Consider the following 24,177-nt stretch of genomic DNA (forward strand, 5'->3'; position numbering starts at 1 on the left):
TATGCAAAGCATGAGCTTCTGCTGTTTGAATTATCTCCTTGGCCCTAAAAAATATAAAAAATTATTATTAGTATTTTTGTTTTTCTTTTTGGGGTCACACCCAGCAGTGCTCAGGGGTTACTCCTGGCTCTGCACTCACAAATTACTCCTGGCAGGCTTGGGGGACCATATGGTATGCCAGGAATTGAACTGGGGTCTGTCTGGGGCTGGCCATGTGCAAGGCAAACATCTTGCCGCTGTGCTATTGCTCCGGCCCCTATCATGAGTTTTTATTTGTTTGTTTGGTTTTTGGGTCACACCTGGCAGCACTCAGGGATTACTCCTGACTCTGTTCTCAGAAATAGCTCCTGGCAAGCCCGGGGACCTTATGGGATGCCTGGATTTGAGCCACCGTCTTTTCTGGATCAGCTACATGCAAGACAAATGCCCTACTGCTGTGCAATCTCTCTGGCCCCTATTATGAATATTTTTAAGAGTTTCAGAAGGGTTGTGGATGAACTGAGCACATACTTTGCATGCAAGAAGCCTATGATCAGTTCTCGGTACAACCTGGTGCACTGAGCACTGCTGGGAATGACTCCCAAGCATGGGACTGAGTTGCCTCTCAGCAATTCTGGGTTTGGACCAGAAACCAAAGAGTTACAGATGGTTTTGCAGTTCATTCTTTTGTTCGTTTTTTATTTAGGGTCATACCTGGGAATGCTCAGGTTTTAGTCCTCCCTCTGTGCTCAGGGATTACTCCTGGTTGGGGTTTTGGGTTTCATCTATGGTGCTGGCAGTTAAACCTGGGTTGGCCACATGAAAGGCTTTACCCATTTACTATTTTTGTAACCAATTGCACTTAATATTAATCATTAACCCTAAGGAATGTGTTTATCTTTACCTCCTCAATCATTTGCATAGCTGATTTTCAAGAAGTTTATTAATACACAGATGCTTTGAGAAAGAATAAAATATTCACAGAGAGGGGCCGGAGAGATAGCACAGCAATAGGGCGTTTGCCTTGCACACAGCCAACCTAGGATGGATGGTGGTTGAATTCTCGGTATCCCATATAGTCCCTGAGCCTGCCAGGAGCGATTTCTGAATGCAGAGCCATTCTGAGTAACTCCTGAGCTAAGAGTAACTCCTGAGCGCTGCCAGGTATGACCCAAAACCCCCCAAAAAATTCAAAGCGAAAGCAAAATAATTTCTAAAAATATTTCTTCAGACTTGCTTTATTACTAGAAACCAAGGATTTTTTATTAGTTAATAGAAGTCCTTTCAGAGTATTCCTTCTATTAAAATATTTTTCTCCTACTTTTTTTTCTATATTCTATTTTTATTTAGTCTTAAAGAACTTCTTTTTTTTTGATGCTAGTAATTGAACTCAGTCTTTCTGACCTATGTAGCATTTGCTCTGTCACAGTTGGCACCCTAGCTCTGAACAGAAAGAAGTGCCTTAGCCATTAATGGAGCACTGCAGTATATAATAAAAGAATTAAGATTTTCTTTTCTGGGGCCGGGCGGTGGCACTAGAGGTAAGGTGCCTGCCTTGCCTGCGCTAGCCTTGGACGGACCACGGTTCGATCCCCCGGTGTCCCATATGGTCCCCCAAGCCAGGAGCAACTTCTGAGCGCATAGTCAGGAGTAACCCCTGAGCCTTACTGGGTGTGGCCCAAAAACCAAAAAAAAAAAAAAAAAAGATTTTCTTTTCTTTTTTGGTTTTTGGGCCATACCCAGCCATGCTCAGGGTTTATTTATTTATGGCTTTGTGCTCAAGGATCACTCCTGTTGGACTTGGGAAGTGCTGGAGATAAAACTTGGGTGGGCCTTATGCAAGGCAAACACTCTACCCTCTGTACTGTCTTTTTCTCTTTGGGGGGGGGGCACATCTGTGACGCAAAGGGGCTACTCCTGCCGCCTTTGCGCTCAGAAATCGCTGCTTGCAGGCTCTGGGTACCTTACGGGATGCCGGGAATCGAACCACCATCTATCCTGGGTTGGCCACATGCAAGACAAACACCCTGCTACTGTGCTATCTCTCTGGCCCCTGTACTATCTCTTTCTGACCCCAAGTTTTTCATCTAATAAAAGTTTCTTAGGGCCCAGAGAGCACAGCCGTGTTTGCCTTGCAAGCAGCCGATCCAGGACCAAAGGTGGTTGGTTCGAATCCCGGTGTCCCATATGGTTCCCCGTGCCTGCCAGGAGCTATTTCTGAGCAGACAGCCAGGAGTAACCCCTGAGCATCGCCGGGTGTGGCCCAAAAACAAAAAAACAAACAAACAAAAAAGTTTCTTGGATTTATTCTTGATTCTTTATAGAAAATACTTTTTTTTTTTGGTTTTTGGGTCACACCTGGCAGCACTCAGGGGCCACTCCTGGCTCTATGCTCAGAAATCACTCCTGGCAGGCTCAGGGGACCATATGTGATGCCGGGATTCGAACCAGACCATATGGGATGCCAGGATTCGAACCACCTTCCTTCAGCATGAAAGGCAAACGTCCTACCTCCATGCTATCTCTTCGGACCCTAGAAAATAATTTTTAAAACTTTTTTTTTGGGTCATACCCGGCAACGCTCAGGGGCTACTCCTGGCTCTATGCTCAGAAATTGCCCCCAGCAGGCTCGGGGGACCATATGGATTCTGGAATTAGAACCATGGTCCTTTAGCATGCACTATGTCCTACCACTATGCTGTCTCTCCGACCCCAATTTTTAAAACTTTAAAAAATACATTTTTCTGTGTAGTTAAACATATATAATTTTATAAAAATAAAATAGGTCTGTGCATTTTGTTCATATAGTAGTTAAATATAAAGTATGGTTTAGTAATGATAACTCAGGATGTGTTTGACTAGTTCATAAAATCATCTTTTCAACTTTTATAATTTTATTTTTTTTCACACCAAAGCAAATATAATGAAACCATTGTTGGCTAGCTAAAAGGAGAAATATGGGGTGCATACTTACTGATAAATACATTTGTGTTATGTAGAACCAAATTTTCTTTTTTTTTTTTTTTTTTTTTGGTTTTGTGGGGGTCTCACCCAGCAATTCGGGATCACTTCTGGTGGGTTAAAGGGATTTTGTGGAGTGTCAAGAATCAACTCTAGGTTGACTGCTTGCTAGGTAAGCACCTATGCCCATTGTGCTATGACTGTCCCAGGATCAGCATTTCTCTGTGAAGAACTTTGTATTTTTTCCCTCACTCTCTGGTATGGGGTGGAGTTTAGATTATATTATTGGAAGATGGAAAAATAAAATATGTGTAAACTTTGAACTCAAGTTTAAACTCATAACTTGAAATTCAAGTTGTAGAAATAGGCATAATGAAGTTGGAATATATTCTACTTTTATTTGTTATTTGTTTCTGGGCCACATCTGCAAGTGCTCAGGACTTACTCCTCGTTCTGTGCTCAATTCCCCCTTCTACTTTTTTTTTTGTTCTTTCTGATTTGAGTACCTACCTAACCTGTTTATTTTGTTGTTTGAAATGAATAAATTTGAATGGCTGCAAGAATTATTGCAATACCATTATATAAAGTGTCTAGTGTTTTGCCACTTAAGGTGTTTTTAAATAATAGTAAGGCATAGCAGTAAAAAGAAGCGAAACAGGGCCCAGAGAGATAGTGTAGCGGCTTTTGCCTTGCAAGCAGCCGATCCAGGACCAAAGGTGGTTGGTTCAAATCCCGGCATCCCATATGGTCCCCCGTGCCTGCCAGGAGCTATTTCTGAGCAGACAGCCAGGAGTAACCCCTGAGCACCGCCGGGTGTGGCCCAAAAAAAAAAGAAGCGAAACACAAACAATAAGCAAAAGACTACCAAGAGAATAGTTCAACAGTCCAGTAAGGCAGCTAGGCACTATAAGCCAAACTGGTGTAACTTGTTAGGAAACTAAAGGGAAGATATGGAAAGTAATATATGTATAAAAACCTATACTAAATCAACTATAGTTTTGGAATTCTTCAATTTTTCTTTCATGCCTGTAAGCAGTCATTGCCTTTGGGTTTCATGAATGAACTCAACTCAAATAGTGATAGAATTTATAGTGACTAAAAAATGTTTCCCTAGACTTATCAAAATGGGGAAAAGAAGTACTCAAAGGGGCCCGGAGAGATAGCACAGCAGCATTTGCCTTGCAAGCAGCCGATCCAGGACCAAAGGTGGTTGGTTTGAATCCCGGTGTCCCATATGGTCCCCCGTGCCTGCCAGGAGCTATTTTTGAGCAGACAGCCAGGAGTAACCCCTGAGTATCGCCGGGTGTGGCCCCCCCCCAAAAAAAAAGAAAACGGAAAAAAAAAAAAAGAAGTACTCAAAGGAAATGATATAAATACTAACCTATAGAAGAATTCAGACTGTATCAACTATAGCCACATGCATGGATTTAAGAATAGTAAATAAATATTTTTAAATATATCAATATTAATATTTAACATATAAGGAGAAATACCTATGTCAAAGTATATTTACTTATACTTTGTATTTTAATTATATACTTCTTTTTTTTTGGTTTTTGGGTCACACCCGCAGTGCTCAGGGGTTACTCCTGGCTCTACGTTCAGAAATCGCTCCTGGCTGGTTCTGGGGACCATATGGGATGCTGGGATTTGAACCACCATCCTCTGCATGCAAGGCAAACGCCTTGCCTCCATGCTATCTTTCAAGCCCCTATAGTTATAATTATAACTATATATTTTATTTATATACTTATATAAAATAAAAATAAATATATTTATTTATGTATTATAAAATATAATTATAATTCAAGCCCCTATAGTTATAGTTATACTCTATATAAAAGTAAATTCAGTTTGGAATTCCAAGTCTTTGTTAGTATTGCTTGTTGTGTTTAGGAGTTTTCATATATTGATCATCATATGCCATTATTAAAACAGTGCTAGTATACCAAAAGACACTTGAAAAAATGCTCCACATTATTAATCATCAGGGAAATGCAAATCAAAAATGAGATACACCACAGAAACTGGCACACATCAAAAAAGAACAAGAATAGGACCTGGAGTGGTAGTACAATGGGTAGGTGTTTGCCTTGCATGCAAACGACCTGGGTTTGATCCCCAGCATCTCATATGACCCCCATCCCCCAGAGTCTTCCAAGAGTGATTCCAGAGTTCAGAGCCAGGAAGTAACCCCTGATCACTGTTCGGTATGGCTCCAAAACAGAGCAAATAAAATTAAATAAAAAGAACAGGAACAGCCAGTGTTGGTGAGGATGCTACAGGGAGAAAGGGATTCACTCACTGTTGGTGGGAATTTCAACTGGTCTAGCCTTTTTGTAAAACAATATGGACATTTCTCAAAAAAACTAGAAATTGAGCTTTTATGCCCCTGCAATACTGCTCCTAGGAATCTACCTGAGGGGCCCAAAAATAAAATACAGAAAAGGCATTTGCATTGCTATTTATTGCAGCACTATTCATAATAGTCAGAACCTGGAAACCATCTAAGTGCTGGAGAACTGATGACCAGTGGTACATCTGCATAAAGGAATATTTCACAGCTGTCAGGAAAAATGAAGTCATGAAATTTGTTTACACATGAATGGATATGAAGAGTATTTTGCCGAGTAAAATGAGTGAGAAGGAGAGGGATAGACATAGAATGTTTACATTCATTTGTAGCATTAAAAAAAAAGAATTTTGTTGGTATTGTCCAAAGATAATAGAGACAAGGGCTAGAAGAACCTGTTTAAGGTAGGAAACTTTACACAAATAGTGGGAGAGTGCATTTAGGATAGAGAAGGGACCACTCTGACAATGATAGTTGGTAATGATCACTGCACAAGAGCTGGGTGCTGAGAGGAGATAAAGAAATAGGCTTCATATCCCATTCAGAAAGGATACTGCAAATCACAATGTCTAAAAGAAAAAAAAAAGAATAGAGAGAAAGAAGAGAAATGTCTGCCAGAGTGGCCAGCAGTGGGGAAGCAGGAGAAAAATAGGACATTGGAGATGGTATGTGCACTGGTGAAAGGTGTTGTATAATGTCCATCTGAAATTCAATCATGAAAAACTTTGTTAGTGTGTATCTCATGGTGATTCAATTAGAGAATTAAAAAAATGCCAATACAAATAATTAGCTCAAAATTATTTTGTATTTCTAGTGCTATCTTACATTTATTTATTTAATTTATTTATTTATTGGTTTTTGGACCACACCCAGCGGTGCTCAGGGGTTACTCCTGGCTGTCTGCTCAGAAATAGCTCCTGGCAGGCACGGGGGTGGGGTGGGGGGGGGGGGAGAGAATATGGGACACCGGGATTCGAACCAACCACCTTTGGTCCTGGATCGGCTGCTTGCAAGGCAAACGCCACTGTGCTATCTCTCTGGGCCCGCTATCTTACTTTTAAAAACTTACTGTAAAGTTCTTTGTTGACTTTTTTTATTTCATAGCATATGAACTCATTTTTTTTTAATTCTTTATTTTATCTATGTTGATTTTCAGAAAATTTTACAACTTCTTCCAGAAAGAATTCATCAACGATGGCAGTTTCATAGTATTGGTAAGTAATTTAAATATGTATTTTATCTTCAGAAAACGAAGCTGAAAAGAATTAAAATGAAATATGACTGAAATTCTGTTAAAAGACAGGTTGCTACTGTTAGGAACTCAGCTCAGAAAGAGGCTTGCTCAGAAAGGCTTGCTCTTTCCGAGCTCAGTTATTAAACAATAACAATTGTAGTTTCACTACAGGGTTCTGGAATTCTCATTTCAAGACCTCTTCCTGCCTCCTGCCCACCCACCCCCATTAAAAAGAAAAACAAAAGAATCTGCCAGTAAGCAATTGTTGGCTTAAGTGTAATGATTCCTACTCTCTCACTGGGAATATATAGAGCCATTAAGATCTACTATTTCGTTTAGATAAAATGTTGTAAGCCTTTTACGTGTATGTAAAAATTATATTTGTTCTAAGAAGTCTTATGATTTTCTATTTATTTTGGGGGCAGGCAGGGAGCCTATTAAGCAGTGCTCAAGAAGCCTAGAGCCACTTAGAAGACTGACTTGCTATGCAGCATTGCTTCTTCTTCCAGTGAATGTGGGGGTCACCAGAGCCAAACCAAAGCTCATAAGAGCTATACCCAGCCCTGGGCTGACCACTTAGTCCAGGGGAACAAGATTCCCCCACACCAGGCGGGTCTTCAGGGCCACGCCTGGTTAATCGGGCCCTGGGGGGAGGGGGTGAGAAATCCTTCCTAGGCATCCAAAAACCACAGAGGCTCGGCTGGGACCAGAACACTCCACATGCCAGGATTTCGTGGGCTTTTGACTGGTATGATGGGGGCTCTGGGCAGGACAGCTAGCCATAGGACCCTGGGCTGACCACTTTGTCCAGGAGAGCATGATTCCCCCCACACCAGGCGGGTCTTCAGGGCCACGCCTGGTTAATCGGGCCTTGGGGGGAGGGGGTGAGAAATTCCTCCCTAGGCATCCAAAAACTGCAGAGCCTTGGCTGGGCCCAGAACACTCCGAATGCCAGGATTTCTTGGTGTGTTTGCCTGGTATGTTGGGGGCTCTGGGCAGGACAGCTAGCCATAGGACCCCTGGGCTGACCACTTAGTCCAGGGGAACAAGATTCCCCCCACACCAGGCGGGTCTTCAGGGCCACGCCTGGTTAATCGGATCCCTGGGGGGAGGGGGTGAGAAATCCTTCCTAGGCATCCAAAAACCACAGAGGCTCGGCTGGGGACCAAAACACTCCACATGCCAGGATTTCGTGGGCTTTTGACTGGTATGATGGGGGCTCTGGGCAGGACAGCTAGCCATAGGACCCTGGGCTGACCACTTTGTCCAGGAGAGCATGATTCCCCCCACACCAGGCGGGTCTTCAGGGCCACGCCTGGTTAATCGGGCCTTGGGGGGAGGGGGTGAGAAATTCCTCCCTAGGCATCCAAAAACTGCAGAGCCTTGGCTGGGCCCAGAACACTCCGAATGCCAGGATTTCTTGGTGTGTTTGCCTGGTTTGTTGGGGGCTCTGGGCAGGGACAGCTAGCCATAGGACCCCTGGGCTGACCACTTAGTCCAGGGGAACAAGATTCCCCCACACCAGGCGGGTCTTCAGGGCCACGCCTGGTTAATCGGGGCCCTGGGGGGCGGGGGTGAGAAATCCTTCCTAGGCATCCAAAAACCACAGAGGCTCGGCTGGGACCAGAACACTCCACATGCCAGGATTTCGTGGGCTTTTTGACTGGTATGATGGGGGCTCTGGGCAGGACAGCTAGCCATAGGACCCTGGGCTGACCACTTTGTCCAGGAGAGCATGATTCCCCCTACACCAGGCGGGTCTTCAGGGCCACGCCTGGTTAATCGGGGCCTTGGGGGGAGGGGGTGAGAAATTCCTCCCTAGGCATCCAAAAACTACAGAACCGCGCGGGGGCTTACGCCCCCGCGCGTACTTCATGTATTTCATGTATTCAGAATATCCCTTATTCTTATGTTATGTTTTCCGTACACAGAATGTTTATTTTGTATTCTCCCCTTTCCCACACCCCTACAAAGCTCTTTTTCACTCCTTAACTCTCTAACCCCTTCTCAAACATCACTAATCTAGTTTTCTCTTTTTAACTTCAGTAGTGTAGAATCGTAATCACAGTCCAAAGCTGTGCATTGTGTATGACAACCCCAAACTGTTTCAAGATACATAAAATGGACACGTATTTCTTTAGAATATTTTGTGTTTTTTCTCTGACAGCTATAATTCTTACTAAATGTTGTCTTATATAGTGATGATTCTAACCACTTTTTATGTTCTCTTTTTGAGCTGTTTAACAAGGAATTTTGGTGGAAGAGTCCCCCAGTTTAATGCTTATGATTGAATCATGTCAATGGAATCACTGTAATTGTTCTTATGGCCCCCATACGCGCCAATAACACCATGTGGCATTGCTTCTTATTTGCATAGGCACATTAAAATGGGAAAATAGTATAAATACAAATAAGATCCTATCTAATAGAGATTAGAACACACAAACCTTTTAGTGCAAAGGGACCTTACACCCTGAACATTGACATAACGACCTGGCACAGACGTCAGAAGAAAGGGCATATTCCATTCTCCCCTGAACCAGGAAAGCCATCCACGAAACATCCAGGCTGGTCTATAACATCACTTGGAAGCAATCCTCTACCATGGAAGACCTACACTGCTCAGACTTCGACCTGCTCAAAAGAGACTTCCCTTAACACTGAGAAGACTTAACAACAACAACGACCGGCTTACAGGACAGGGCTCCCTGCATTGCCCTTTGATTGTGAGGTGAAAGGAGAGGATGCTCCACGTCCTGACTTCAATGTAAGATATGCAGATTCCAGGATCTTTAATACAGAAACATGATACCAACAACAGAGACTGTGTGAAAAATAAAAGTGTGTTGGCACTACAGACAATGTATTGGATTGGACGATCTAGCTTGCTTGGAGCCTAGACTTGGTCTTGTGCCAGGAAACTTCAGGGGTCTGGTCTCTTTGTACTTAGGCCAAGGTTATTTCTTTCCATGTTCCTCATATTTTGGTGAGCCTATGCAAACAACAATTGCCACTCTAACACCATTCTTACTGTGCTCCTTTAACTCTAATCCTTAAAAAGAACTCACTTAAAATTTGAGGTTAACTTAAGCTAATATGCATGTATATGGAAATGTAAGAAAATACTATGCCTGTAATGTTTAAGGAGTTACGTAAGTTTTATGGCTTTAGATTGCCTTGTGTACTGTTAAGAAATATTATAATGTATTACAATCTGGGGACTTGAGGGACAAAGTAATTGTACATGGATTCTGTGTTATTTATCTTAATGTTCTTTGGCTGAAATTTCAAAGTTAATATATCAGCAAGGGGACTTCTGAGAATTATGTTATGGGTGATTGTCCTTCCACTGTAACTTTACCTTGTCCTCTTACTTTGCACCCTTGTTCTCATAATTAAAAAAAAAAAAAAAAAAAAAAAAAAAAAAAAAAAAAAAAAGAGCTATACCCAGTGGTGCAGGAACATATGTTGCCAGGAACACTTTGATATATTTCCTTAGCCTTACCTTTTGTTTATTCATCAGGAATTGCAAATGAGACCTTCTCTATGTTTTTTTGAATCTGGAAGTATTCCTATTTGCACATACAGAAACAAGTAATACTGAACTTGTAGGAGGAATACTGATGGGAGATGTGTGTGTGTGTGTGTGTGTGTGTGTTTAATAGTATATGTCAGAATATTTTTATTGCTGCATAGAATCTTGTTTTATCTATATTTAATTTTTTTACATGTACTTATTAGTTATTAGTGGGTCATTAGATTGTTTCTAGTTGCTATAATTCATTTGGGCCACATACGGTGTGGTGCGTGGGAACTATTCTGGCTCAATACTCAGGATACAGTATGCAGTGCTGGGCAATAACCTGGGTTAATTGCATCCAAAACAAATCATCTTACTATTCCTCTGGCCCTACAATTTGATTTTTAGTAATGTAACACTCTTGTGTTTTTGTTTTTTATTTTTTGAATTTAGGTACTTGGATTGATAGTACTGTCAATAATAGTATTTCACACATACAAGGTTCCAACTCCATAAACCGGAGTACCAGCATTTTTTTTTTTTACCAGTTTTCCCATGTCCTCTCCCATAATCTGCACCCCAAGCAAGATCTTGAATTTTTGAGGTGACAAGTATGAAATAAGATTTGGAAAAAACTTCTCTCTGTCATTGTTTTCACACAGAAATACATCAATTTCTGTATGTTTGTCTTGTATCCTAATATTTTATAGGCTTATTTTTCCTGGAAAAGTTTTCTTATTTTATTAGTCTTTAGGGCTTTTTAAAAGTATAATATTGTGTTGTCTGCAAATAATGATAGTTTAACTTCTTTTCCAGACTGAATCAACATAATAGTTTTTCTTGCCTAATGACTATAACAGGGACTTCTAATACTATATTGAATAGTAGTGATGAAATGGACATACTTGCCTTGTGTCTAATCTTTGAGTTTTCCATCTTCGAGAGGATGTCAGCTGTGAGTTTGTAGTAAATGACTTTTTCTATATTGAGGAGAGTTCTATTGTATTGAGAATTTCTATTACAAATAGATGTTTGATCAAATGTTTTACTACATCTCTAATGGCACATTATATTAGTTAATTGTTGTATCTTAAACCCTCCTTGCATCCAGTGAGAGAAATCCCACTTGATTATGTATGATTCTCTCTCTCTCTCTCTCTCTCTCTCTCTCTCCCCCTCTCTCTCTCCCTCTTCCTCTCCCCCCCCTCTCTCTCCCCTACCTCTCCCTCTCCCTCTCCCTCTTCCTCTCCCTCTCCCTCTCCCTCTCCCTCTCCCTCTCCCTCTCCCTCTCCCTCTCCCTCTCCCTGTCCCTCTCCCTGTCCCTCTCCCTCTCCCTCTCCCTCTCCCTCTCCCTCTCCCTCTCCCTCTCCCTCTCCCTCTCCCTCTCTCCTCTCTCTCCTCTCTCTCCTCTTTTTGTTTTTGGGTCACACCCAGCAGTGCTCAGGGGTTACTCTGGGCTCTATGCTCAGAAATCGCTCTTGGCAGACTCTGGGGAGATTTGAACCAATGACCTTCTGCATGAAAGGCAAAAAAACGCCTTACCTCCATGCTATCTCTCCGGTCCCAGATTCTCTTAGTGTATTATTGTATATGGCTATCAAAGAATTTGTTGATAATCTTTGCATCTATGTCCATCGTGGATATTGTTCTGTAGTTTTATTTTTTAGTGATGTCTTTGTATGCTTTAAATATCAGGGTATTTATTGGCCTTTGAGAAACTAGGGTGTTTCCTGTCTTTTAGACTTTCTGGAAGAGTGTGAGGAGGACAGGAAATAAGTTCTTCTATTTGGAAGAATTCACTTGTAAATGAATCTTAGTCTGGGTTTTTGTTTTGGGAGATTTTTTTAAACTATCACTTTGATTTCCATTTTAGTAATTGTTGTTCAAATGTTTTGCTTTCTCCTGACCCAGTCTTGGCAGATTATAGATTCAAAGAATTTATTGCTTTCTCTAGATCTTCAAACATAATGTTTTCATAATAATGTCAGATGATCTTCTGAGTGTCTTTTCTATTTATTGTAATTTCTCCCCTTTTATTTCTGATCTGTTTCGTGAGTTTAGATTGTGTGTTTAGATTCGTGATTTAGTTTCACATTTATGAGTATAGTCTTTAATCACTGTCCCTACAGTCTTTTTATTTCTTTTAATTTTTATTAAGATTTTGTTATTTGGGCCAGAGTAGTCGCACAGCAGAGAGGACATTTGCCTTGCAGGCAGCTGACCCAGATTCGAACCCTGGTATTCATATAGTTCCCCAACCCTGCCAGGAATGATTTCTGAGTGCAGCAGAGTCAGGGGTAATCTGACCACTCTGGGTGTGGCCCTTTCCTTATATAATTTTCTTCTAAGATCTTGCTGCACTTAGGATTCTGCCTTTAGCTTTTGCCATGTTATAGTGTGTCTTAGTTTTTTTGTTTATCTTAATTGGTACTCTTAGAACTTCCAGGTCAGTGAATTTTTCTATTAGTAGGGACTAAAGCAATAATACAATGGGTAAGACACTTGCCTTACAAGGTGCTGACTTGGGCTTGATTCCCTGGCATCTCATAAGACCCCCCCTGGGTATCCCGAGGAGTGATTACTCAACACTCAATCAGGAATAACACCCAAGTATTGCTGGGTATGATCTCCCCGACCTCCAAAGAGCAAACATTAAAAAACTTCTACCACTACCAAGAGTTCATCATCAGTCTCTTTCCTGTTTCTTGGGGTATCCTATAAATTATTGTCCTCTGTTAACTTATCCCATAATTCTCTGATGTTTTCTTCATTTCTTTTCAATTGTTTTTCCATTTCTTATTATTTATTGTAATTTTCTGCAGCAAATCTTTGAGCATACTATTTTTTTCTTTGACTTCTGTCATTCTGCTACCACATTCAATTTTTTTTTTTTGGTGGGGGGGATGTGAGGCCCAAACCTGGCAATGCTCAGAGGTCACTTTTGGCTCTGAGCTCAGGAAGTACTTGTGGCAGTGCTCAAGAGACCATATGGGATGCTGGGGATAGAACCTGGCCTGGCTGCTCTGTATTATTGCTCCAGCTCTCTTGATTGAGGTTTTAAAAGTTCACCTACCATGTTCCTCTATTAAGTGACTTCTGTTTTTTTTTTTTTTGTTTTGTTTTTGGGCCACACCAGGCGGTTCTCAGGGGTTACTCCTGGCTGTCTGCTCAGAAATAGCTCCTGACAGGCACGGGGGACCATATGGGATGCTGTGATTCGTACCACCGTCCTTCTGCATGCAAGGCAAGCCTTACCTCCATGCTATTTCTCAGGCCCCTTGTCCTGAAATTTAGATAATTATTATATGGATAATCAAGGTGAATGGGAGAGGGGAAGATATTCAGTTAAAATATATTGTGTATTAGACAGTGCTACTGGTCTCAGTAAAACCATGTCTTAGTTGTTTGGGAGCACACATTTTCTATTTATAGACTGGAGACAGAATTAAGAGGTATGCGTGTGTCTATCTGTCTGAATGTGAGATAGACTGGAGACAGAATTAAGAGTAGTGTGCATATGTATGTATCACATATGTAAACATGTAAACAACTCATTTTTATACGATCTCCCTTTTCTGTGTTGCATTGATCTGGCTCATATACATAACTGGTTGTACATATATACTTTATTGCAGTACTTACCAGTGATTGTATGGGTGTGATAATCACACTATTATGCTATTTGCCAAACTTGCACACATTCATTTAGTTGTGGTACTCATACACACCTGTTTGTGCAGCCAAGTCACACATTGCTTTGGTTCTAAGGATCCTAATTAGAAAAGCTACAAGATTCATGTTCAGTGCATGTGAGTATGGGGAAGGAATGCTCTACTTCAGAATTCATATGTAAAACATAAATAAAGTAAACTGGTTAAAAAAGTATACAGAGGACATGGTAGGAAACTTTTGAATGTCCAGAATAAAAAGATCTTTTGTTTAGTAATATTAGGAAAAATAAAAACAACAGTATTTATTTTATGGTAAATATTATAGTATTTCATGTGCCAGGAATTATAGCACCATAGCAGTCTTATATACTGTTAATTGTACTGTTAAATTTCTCAACTACTCATCTACTATGGAGGAAACTTTCCAATATTTAATAAAATTAAAGTAGTAATTTCATGTGAATTATCTTGGGTATATTGATGAATTATATTGGATTATATTGATGTTCATGTTGTTAACTACATGTAATATTTTTATTTGTATTCATGATGATGTGCATTAATAATGATATTTTTAGCTTAAAAGCTATATGATAGATGATGATTGATGATGATGATGATGATGATGATGATGATTTGGCTTTTGAGCCACACCTGATGGTGCTCAGAGGTTTGTCCTAGCTCTGCCCTCCTGGTAGACTCAGGAGACAATATGGGACTCTGGGGATTGAACCTGGGTTGGCTACATGGAAATCTGGTAATCAGTAATAATTAGTAATCAGTAATAATCAGTAATCAGTAATACCTGCATTGCTACGGTGCTTTGGCCCCTGTATGGTAGATTATTGTATTAAATGCTATTTGGGGGATTTGATTCAAGAAAATGATTCATGCATTGCACTTGTCATGTATTGAGAAGGTGACTGTTCATTATTCCTCTGGTTCCAGTAATAGCCAGCAGGTTAACGAGGTCACCAACATTAATTTAGAGGTTGCCAAGGACTTGTTTTAAAGTGTTATCAAGTCTGACCGAGAACTCTGACACTTAGAAAATAATTATTAGATGTGAATATTTAGAATCATTTTTTCTTTTCAGGGTTGATTTTAAAGAAGCTACTCCACACAGGAAACTCCTTAAAGGTATGATATAATTAGGTTTATTTTGTAGATCTTTGGGGGCAACTGATTCATACATATATATTTCCAACAGTTTGATTTTTTTCTTTTATCATATTTTTCTTAAAGAATGTTGAATTCTTTGATAATGGGGAAGAGAAAAGCAAACAAGTGGAAATTATAGAATAAATTATTGTATGACTTAAACACCTAGTTTATTATTCAAAATACTAGATTAAGTTTTGCAAAAATTGAGGGTTCCATAGTTACCATAGAGGTGATATTTCCCTCCATTTCTTTTTTCTTTTCTTTCTTTGCTTTCCTGTCTTTGCAAATAATCATCTTCTAGAAACTTTTGTTTTAAAGAAGAACATTTTCATCATAAGTTTTAAGAATTATTATCTTTATTTTATTTTAGATCAGGCGGGAAGGTGTTCGTCTTTTCTTATTATGGTTACAAGCTCTTCAGAATAATTGTAGTAAAGAACAGCTCTGGATGTTTTCGTGTTTAATCCCTGGATTTTCAGCACCACAATCTGAATATGGACCCCGGACTTTAGATAACCTCATTAATCCTCCGCTTAATCTTCAAGAAAGTAAGACTCACGATACCTTCCTTATTCAACAATATTTATTTTTTCTGTGTAACCTGTTAATATCTTTTAAAATCTAAGATTAGGTTTTGTTATTCAAGTTTGATGAGAATAGTAAATCAGGAGACATTGGTGATTTAAAATAGGTTTTACAATTTTCAGTGGGCATGTCACACTGGGTGAATGGGAAGAACCAGGGTCAGAGCAAAGTAGAGGGTGGGGTGGGAGAGTTTGTGCTCATGGGGCAGAGTTTGCAAGGCAGGGATAGTAGGCTTGGATTGTCAAGTTCTGATTGTTCAGTGGGTTCTAAGGCCTTGAGATCTTCCTATTGGTGATTAGACCAGGAATAGTGTCCCCAAATTTGAGGGCTCAATTAAGGAGTAGTGGACATGTGAGTGGATCCTGAATTGGTTGGTTTGTATCTGAAAGATGTATTCTCATAGCAATTATTTACATTTTCTAGAAATTAGTCCTGGAAGAGTCCATTCTCTCCAGGTCACCAAGGTCTCTGGTGTCAGCCCATCACCAGAAATATGTAGCTCACTTAGGCTACTGTACATTTCTCTTCAATTTCCATTTCTCATGTGTTACTTTGTAACCTTACTTTAATTTGGTATATATTTAAGCACAAATGTAATTTGCCTTATGCAAAGAGAACTGAGAAGTCTGTGGCTTATGTGGTAGACAGTTTGAGGTACCCACTTATGTTAACCAGATAATGGTTTGTGCTGCTTGGAAATAATCTAAAAACTTAGCTCGCTGTGGGTTGATTATCTTGAATTTATATTTATTATGAATCTTTTGAATATATGAAAGAAAAATTAAGTTTCTTATTTGTAAATGATATTTTAATCACGAATTCACTAAAAAGCTACTTTTTTCTCTATAGAGAGGAAAATATTTTGCTATATAATTAAGTAAATTCCTGGTATTGACCTTGAGAAATCAAAGTATCCTTTAATTAATTTAATTAATTAGTGATTATTATCGTATTGTGGAATTTTTTAATAGTTCCCCGTTTTTTTTGGTTTGTTTTTGGACCAATACTTGGCTATGCTCTGGGTTTACTCATGGCTCTGCTCTTCAGTATTACATCTGGCAGGACTTGATGGGGAACCATTTATGTGATAGAAATCAAACTAGCATTGGCTGTATGCAAAGCAAGTGCCTTGTCAGCTGTATTACTGCTTCAATTCCTGAAAAAGTTTACTTGACTCTTATAATAAATTTTTAAGAGATCATTCTTTTTTATTTTTTAAGAGATCATTCTTAATACTGCTTTTTCTGTCTTACTATCCCTGTGTTCCATTCCAGTTAAGATTTAATGAAATAGCTGATTCAATTTATAGATGTTGTGATAGACCATTATGATGATATTAGATTTATTTCAAGTTTCAAGAATTAGAACTTCTTTAAGCAGTAATCATTGTATGTTTGCAGTTAATTTTACCTGGATCATATTATTGTTTTAGCTATTTGATTTTTAATTGTATTAAACTTTGCTTTCTTGTTTCAATAGCTCAAGTTACTATAGAGGAAATCACTCCTCTTGTTCCCCCACAATCAGGGGATAAAGGGCAAGAAGATCTCACAAGCTACTTTCTTGAAGCACTTTTAAAATATATAGTAATTCAGGTATGTGTACTTTTTTTTAATATCACCTCATGATATTCCATAAATCTCCTCTTCCTACCCTTAATATGTCATAGTAAATACTTAGTTTTCTGAAGGAATAACGACAAAAATTACTTTGAAATGTTAGTGTACCCTTTCTGAAATAAAATCATTAGAAAGTTTGAGAACCTTTTAAAGAATTTGAGATAAATTCTTTTTTTTTGTTTTTGTTTTTTTTTTTTTTTTGGGCCACACCGTTTGATGCTCAGGGTTTACTCCTGACTAAGCGCTCAGAAATTGCCCCTGGTTTGGGGAGACCATATGGGACACCAGGGGATCCAACCGCGGTCCTTCCTTGGCTAACACTTGTAAGGCAGACACCTTACCTCTAGCGCCACCTCGCTGGCCCCAATAAATTCTTTTTTAGTAAATTCTTTGGCAGTATTCTTTTCAGCCATACTTGCAGATATATGTAGTTTTAGGGATCAACCCCCAGTCTCTTGCATGCAAAGCTTCAGCTCTTTGAGCTATTGAGACTGCTTCAAAATACACTTTTTTTTTTTTTTTCGGTTTTTGGTTTTTGGGTCACACCCGGCAGTGCTCAGGGATTACTCCTGGTTGTACACTCAGAAATTGCTCCTGGCAGGCTCTGGGGACCGTATGGGATGCCAAGATTAGAACCACCATCCTTCTGCATGCAAGGCAAATGCCCTACCTCTGTGCTATCTCTCTGGCCCAAAAATATATATTCTTTTGTGAGCTAGTTGGGTTCACTTTTTTTTTTCAACTGAGTCTTCCTTGGATTCACTTTCTAATCACTTGATGGCTTTTGTTTTGGAGCCGTACCCAGCAGTGTTTTAGATATCATGTGGTATTGGTATTGAATTCAGGACTCTTACATACACAGCATGTGCTCCAGCTCTCTGAGCCATCTTGCTGGCCCCACTAGTCAGTTTATGTATAATCAACAGTAATGGCACTTAATTTGTTTTCAGTCTATGCCCAGTGATGCTTTGTGGCTACTCCAAGCTTTGTGTTTGGGGATCACTATGGACAGTAGTTCAAAGGACCATGTAGTGCCTCAGATAGAATCTGAACCTTGGGGCTGGAGAGATAGCATGGAGGTAAGGCATTTGCTTTGCAATCAGAAGGTCCCCAGCATCCTATATGGTCCCCTGAGCCTGCCAGGAGGGATTTCTAAGCATAGAGCCAGGAGTAACCCCTGAGCACTGCCGGGTGTGACCCAAAAACCAAAAAAAAAAAAAAAAAAATCTGAGCCTCTTATATATAATGCACGTGCTTTATGAGCCATCTCTCCAGCTCTTGGAAAGATAATTTCATTAAAAAAAATTATATTGAAACTACACCCAGCCCCTTCAGGAACTATTCCCAGCTGTCTTCATGGTCATTCTTAGAGCTCAGGGTAGGGGAATTGACTATGAAGTACCTGGGAGTAAAGAGGAATTTTGTGCATATAAGCCACAGCAGTCATTCTTTTTAAAATAGAAGATAAAATAATAACTGACGTGGGTATTCTTTTTTTAAAGGTAGCAGTAGTAAAAAGAATGGGCTGAGAATGAGATGGGGATGGCAGCCAGTAATTTAAATTTTAAATCTATTTTTACCTTTAAATTTTCTTTTTTTTTTTTTTTTTTGGCCACACCCGGCGTTGCTCAGGGGTTACTCCTGGCTGGCTGCTCAGAAATAGCTCCTGGCAGGCACGGGGGACCATATGGGACACCGGGATTCGAACCAACCACCTTTGGTCCTGGATCGGCTGCTTGCAAGGCAAACGCTGCTGTGCTATCTCTCCAGGCCCACCTTTAAATTTTCTGGTTACATTTATTTTGTATGGCAATTTCTCAGGAGAAATAAAATGTGCATATGTTTATTGACAAAAAAGTCTCAGCACTGGCCAGAGAGATAGTGCACCAGAACGGGGGTTGCCTGTTCGATTCCTGACATCCCATATGATCCCTGAGCCTGCTAGGGGTGATTTCTGAGTGCAGGAACCTGAGTGCCACTGGGTGTAACCCCAAAATCAATAAAAACAAAAAGAAACGTCTTTTAGCGCATATACAAGTCTTATAATCATTCTGAACACAGAAATCACCCTTATACTTCAGATAAACAGTTTATAATCTATATGACATAATTTATAATTTAGATGTAGGCAAGATTGCAGAGGTTGAATCCTGCTTACACATTTTTTTTTTTTTTTTTGGTTTTTGGGCCACACCCGGTGACGCTCAGGAGTTACTCCTGGCTATGCGCTCAGAAGTTGCTCCTGGCTTCTTGGGGGACCATATGGGACGCCGGGGGATCGAACCGCGGTCCGTCCTAGGCTAGCGCAGGCAAGGCAGGCACCTTACCTCCAGCGCCACCGCCCGGCCCCCTGCTTACACATTTTTACCAGGTGTGATCTTTGACAAATAGTATAATCATTTAACAAATGGCTTAATTGTGTAAAAAGTATGCCTTTCCCATTTTTGTTATTCAAAGCTCAAATAATTAGTATGGTGCTATGAAAAAAAAATGTTCAGGACACAGCAAATATTCTATAGTGGGAGCTTTTGGACTGAGAGAGAGCTCAAAGGACTTGAACAACATACTTTGTCTATAGGAGCCTTATGTTCAAAACTGGGTACCACATGGTTCCCCAAGCACTGCTGTGTGTGAACCCCCCAACCAAAAAGCCATAATGTGTGTGTGTGTGTGTATACATTTGTTACTATAGTTATTACCTGATTCCAGTTTTTCAATAGGAAACATTTTTGTATTTCATGCATTATTCAAAAATGTTTTACTGACTTGGTGATATATAGTTAAGTTGCAATAACAGTGCTTGAATTATGCAATTTGATTACATGCGTAGGCTATTTAAACTGTCATCACAAAAAGAATGAATATAACTATTACTATTAGAACTTCTCATATCCCTTTGCAATATATTCTTTTCTTTTTTTTGTTTTTGTTTTTCGGCCACACCCATTTGATGCTCAGGGGTTACTCCTGCCTAAGGGCTCAGAAATTGCCCCTGGCTTGGGGGGACCATATTGGACGCTGGGGGATTGAACCGCAGTCCTTCCTTGGCTAGCGCTTGCAAGGCAGACACCTTACCTCTAGCGCCACCTCACCGGCCTCATATATTCTTTTCTGTACCTAGTACCCTCTCTACTTCATCCTCAGGCAACCAAAGATTTGACTGTCACGATAGTTCTCATTTCCCTATATTTTTATATATTTTTGTATAATTAGAATTATCAGGAACATACTTTTTGACATAATTATTTTTGAAAATTTTCCATATTGAGTATTTGCATTTTTACTATTTTAAGTAACTCTTATTTTATATTTATTATGTACTTATCATATTTATATTATATAGTATAAATAGTATATTTATTTAGTTTATATTTATTTTTATATCCTTATATAAATATAAGTATATAATACTCAGATGATCAAAATAAAAATATATTTATATATTATACTTACGTTATATATAAATATATTTATTGTGTTATATACACTATAATAAATATATAAAATGCCTATATACTCGAGTATAATAAGTTTATTTATCGCTTATTTTCAGTCATACTCCTGGTGATGCTCTTGAGACCGTAGGGGGTGGGATTGAACCCTGGTCAGCCACATACTAGGCAAGCACCTTAACTGCTGTACAATCTCTCTGGTTCCTTTTATTTTTTCTTGAGTAAATACCTGGCAGTAGGATGGTTATATTTAGAGCAGCTACATAATGGCTTTCAGGCACTGCCAGAATGTTTTTCCTTTGCTTGTGCCTTTTAACATTCCAACAAGAAATCCTGAGACAGTTCTGCTTCATATCCTCACTGATAGCTCATACAACCAGTCTATAATGTTAGCTATTCTGAAGTGAATATATAGTGGTATTTCATTGTAGTTTTAATTCCTATTTATTTAACAGCTAATAAAGCCATTATCTTTAATATTCTGCTTTTTATCCATCCAAATGTCTTCATAGCTGAACTGACTACTTTGGGCAGTTGGTCAATTGTTATCTTACTGATAACATATGTATTTTACATATGTTACATATCTTACTGATACATATGTATTTTACATATATTTTTCCCCAACTAGTAATTTGCCTTTTGCCTTTTTTTTTTTTTTGGTATTTGGGCCACACCCGGCAGTGCTCAGGGGTTACTCCTGGCTGTCTGCTCAGAAATAGCTCCTGGCAGGCACGGGGGACCATATGGGACACCGGGATTTGAACCAACCACCTTTGGTCCTGGATCCGCTGCTTGCAAGGCAAATGCCACTGTGGTATCTCTCCGGCCCGCCTTTTGACTTTCACTGTGATCTTTTGAAGAGCGCTTTTGTTTTATTATTAATTTTATGATTTTAGCTTTATATTACGTTCTGTGGTGATTTGGTACATGAATGAGCAGTGTTTATATCTTTATCTCTCTTTTTTTTTTTTTTTTTTTTTTTTTTTGATTTTTGGGTCATACCTGGCTGCGCTCAGGTGTTATTCCTGGCTCTACCCTCAGAAATCGCTCCTGGCAGGCTCAGGGGGACAATATGGGATACCGGGATTCGAACCACCTTCCTTCTGCATGCAAGGCAAATGCCTTACCTCTATGCTATCTCTCTGGTCCCTATATCTTTATCTCTTAAAGTAGTACCTTCCAGTCTTTTCCACTGAAAAACTTCTTTTATCTTTACTTTTTCTTTTCAATTAAATATTTGTGGATTGGTACTAATGACGTTCACCTGTATAAAATTTATTGATTTGCCTAAATTATTACTATGATTATCATGTCTGGTGATATTAAATAACAGCTTTATTGGAGCATAATGCACACCATACAGTTCATGTATTTAGATATGCCACTACCTCCATAATTTAATATTGAACATTATAGCCTTTATCATAAGAACCCTATACTAATTATCAGTCATTCCTTCTTGCCTCCTGACTTATTTTTCCCTAGCTATAGGCATATAATTAACCTAATTTTTCTTCCCCCTAGCCATTGGTAAACAATCTGATTTAAAAAATTTTTAATTTTAATTTATTTATTTAGACTTTTGGGCCACAACCATGGTGCACAGGGGTTACTCCTGGCTGTGTGCTCAGAAATCGCTCTAGGCAGGCTCTGGGGAAGCCAGGAATTAAACCAGGGTCTGTCCTGGGTCGGCTGCTTGCAAGGCTAACTTCCTACCACTGTGCTATTGCTCCAGTCTCCACAATCTGATTTTTATCTGTAAAGGTTTCCTTATTTAGAACATTACATATAAAGAGAGTCATACAACAATCTTTTGTAACTGGATTCTTTTAGAAGGTATTTTCATGGTTAATATGTTCTAGTATGTATCAAAATTTTATTGCTTTTTATACTGCATTATATGAATATTCATATTTTTCTCAGTTGATGAACATTATTCTTTTTTTGGTTTTTGGGTCACACCCAGCAGTGCTCAGGGGCTACTCGTGCCTCTATGCTCAGATATCACTCCTGGCAGGCTTGGGGACCATATGGGATGCTGGGATTCGAACCAATGAACTTCTGCATGAAAGGCAAACGCCCTACCTCTATGCTCTCTCTCCAGCCTCTGAACATTATTCTTTATATTCTTGAGCCAGTTGATGATATTTTAAATTTTGATATCCATTCTACAATCAGCAGTCATCTAGTTTAAAAAAAAGTTCTCGTTCATTTAATTACTTGCTTAACTTTACATAACACAGAGTCCTATGAATCACCACTGTTACTTACTTTGATGCTCATAATCAGTGGGAATTTCTTCAAGCCAATCCAGTATCCTTTTGATTTGTTCATATCATTCTTTGCATACTACTTTTAAAGTAGTTTAAAGAGATGTTTGTAATTATTATTATTATTATTTTGGTTTTTGGGGCACACTCGGGTGACTCTCAGGGGTTACCCCTGGCTATGCGCTCAGAAATCGCTACTGGCTTGGGGGGCCATATGGGATGCCGGGATTCGAACAACCATCTGTCCTGGATCGGCTGTGTGCAAGGCAAACGCTCTACTGCTGTGCTATTGCTCCGGCCCCGTGTTTTTTTATTTATTTTTGTTTTGTTTTTTGCTTTTGGTCATACCCAGCGGCATGCTCAGGGGTTATAGAGAGCTTTGCACTCTAAAATCACTTCTGGATGGCTCAGGGGACCATATGGGATACCTGGATTTGAACCACCGTCCCTCTTGGGTCAGCAGCCTGCATGGCAAATGCCCTACCGCCTGTGCTATCTCTCAAGCCCAGCCCGTGTTTTTTATTATGTTTTAAAGATTTTTTTAAAATACAGTTTTGTTGATTTGCCATTGATTTACATTATTTTGTATCTTCTTGTGTACTTGGAAATGAGCTGTTTCTCCAAGAAGCTCTCATTTATTTGAAGAAATATCTTTAGAAATTGTCTGACCAGAGTGAGGGACTAGGGGAATAGATGTATACAAACATGAAAATACACAAGTCAATGTCTTTTTAATTTTGTTCCTTCCACCTTCCCTCATTTTCTTTCTCTAATCTGTCTATTCACCTGTCATGAAGACCATAATTCACAACTACCTCATATTACTATTGTATACTACAAGGAATATTTCTAGGTTGGTTTTTTTTTTCTTTACATATCTAACTCTTGTCAATGAGTAACCTTAATTATATTTTCCTCAATATAAATACTTATGTAATCCATTCCCTTGTATATAATCAATCGCTCTTTACCTCCTCCATTTTCTCTCTTCTTCAGATACTTTCCTTGATTCACACAGGTGCAAAGACTTCACTCTAGTCTTTTTTTATTATAATTAGTTTATTTAAGCACTGTGGATATAAAATTGTTCATGATTGAGTTTCAGTCATAGAATGTACAGCACTCTTCAACAGTGCACATTCCCCACCCACAACGTCTCCTGTTTCTGACCCACCCCCCCACCTGCTCTTTCTCCTCTCTCTCTTTCTCACTTTCACTTTCCTTTCTTTTTTTTTTTTTCTTTCTCTTTTCCTCTCTCTTATTTCTTTTATTTGTATCTCTTTACTGGTAGCTTTGGGTATCCAGAATGTTGGTGCAAGCAATCTTCAGCTTTGGGAATTTTTCAGCGATGATGTCTTTGACTTTG

General features: G+C 39.3%; 1 protein-coding gene across 3 annotated transcripts in view; it reads left to right on the forward strand.

Annotated features, from left to right (window-relative positions):
- The window catches only part of RALGAPA1 (Ral GTPase activating protein catalytic subunit alpha 1), a 225,256-nt gene that overhangs the window by 31,250 nt on the left and 169,829 nt on the right, over positions 1-24,177 (forward strand). For all 3 annotated transcript variants that reach the window (XM_049766570.1, XM_049766571.1, XM_049766572.1), the window contains exons 4-7: positions 6,450-6,507; positions 14,815-14,858; positions 15,253-15,430; positions 16,947-17,062. In XM_049766570.1, coding sequence (XP_049622527.1) covers positions 6,450-6,507; positions 14,815-14,858; positions 15,253-15,430; positions 16,947-17,062 — 396 coding nt within the window. The remainder of the gene's footprint in view (positions 1-6,449; positions 6,508-14,814; positions 14,859-15,252; positions 15,431-16,946; positions 17,063-24,177) is intronic.

This window comes from Suncus etruscus, chromosome 2, assembly GCF_024139225.1.
Source record: "Suncus etruscus isolate mSunEtr1 chromosome 2, mSunEtr1.pri.cur, whole genome shotgun sequence".
Lineage (NCBI taxonomy): Eukaryota > Metazoa > Chordata > Mammalia > Eulipotyphla > Soricidae > Suncus > Suncus etruscus.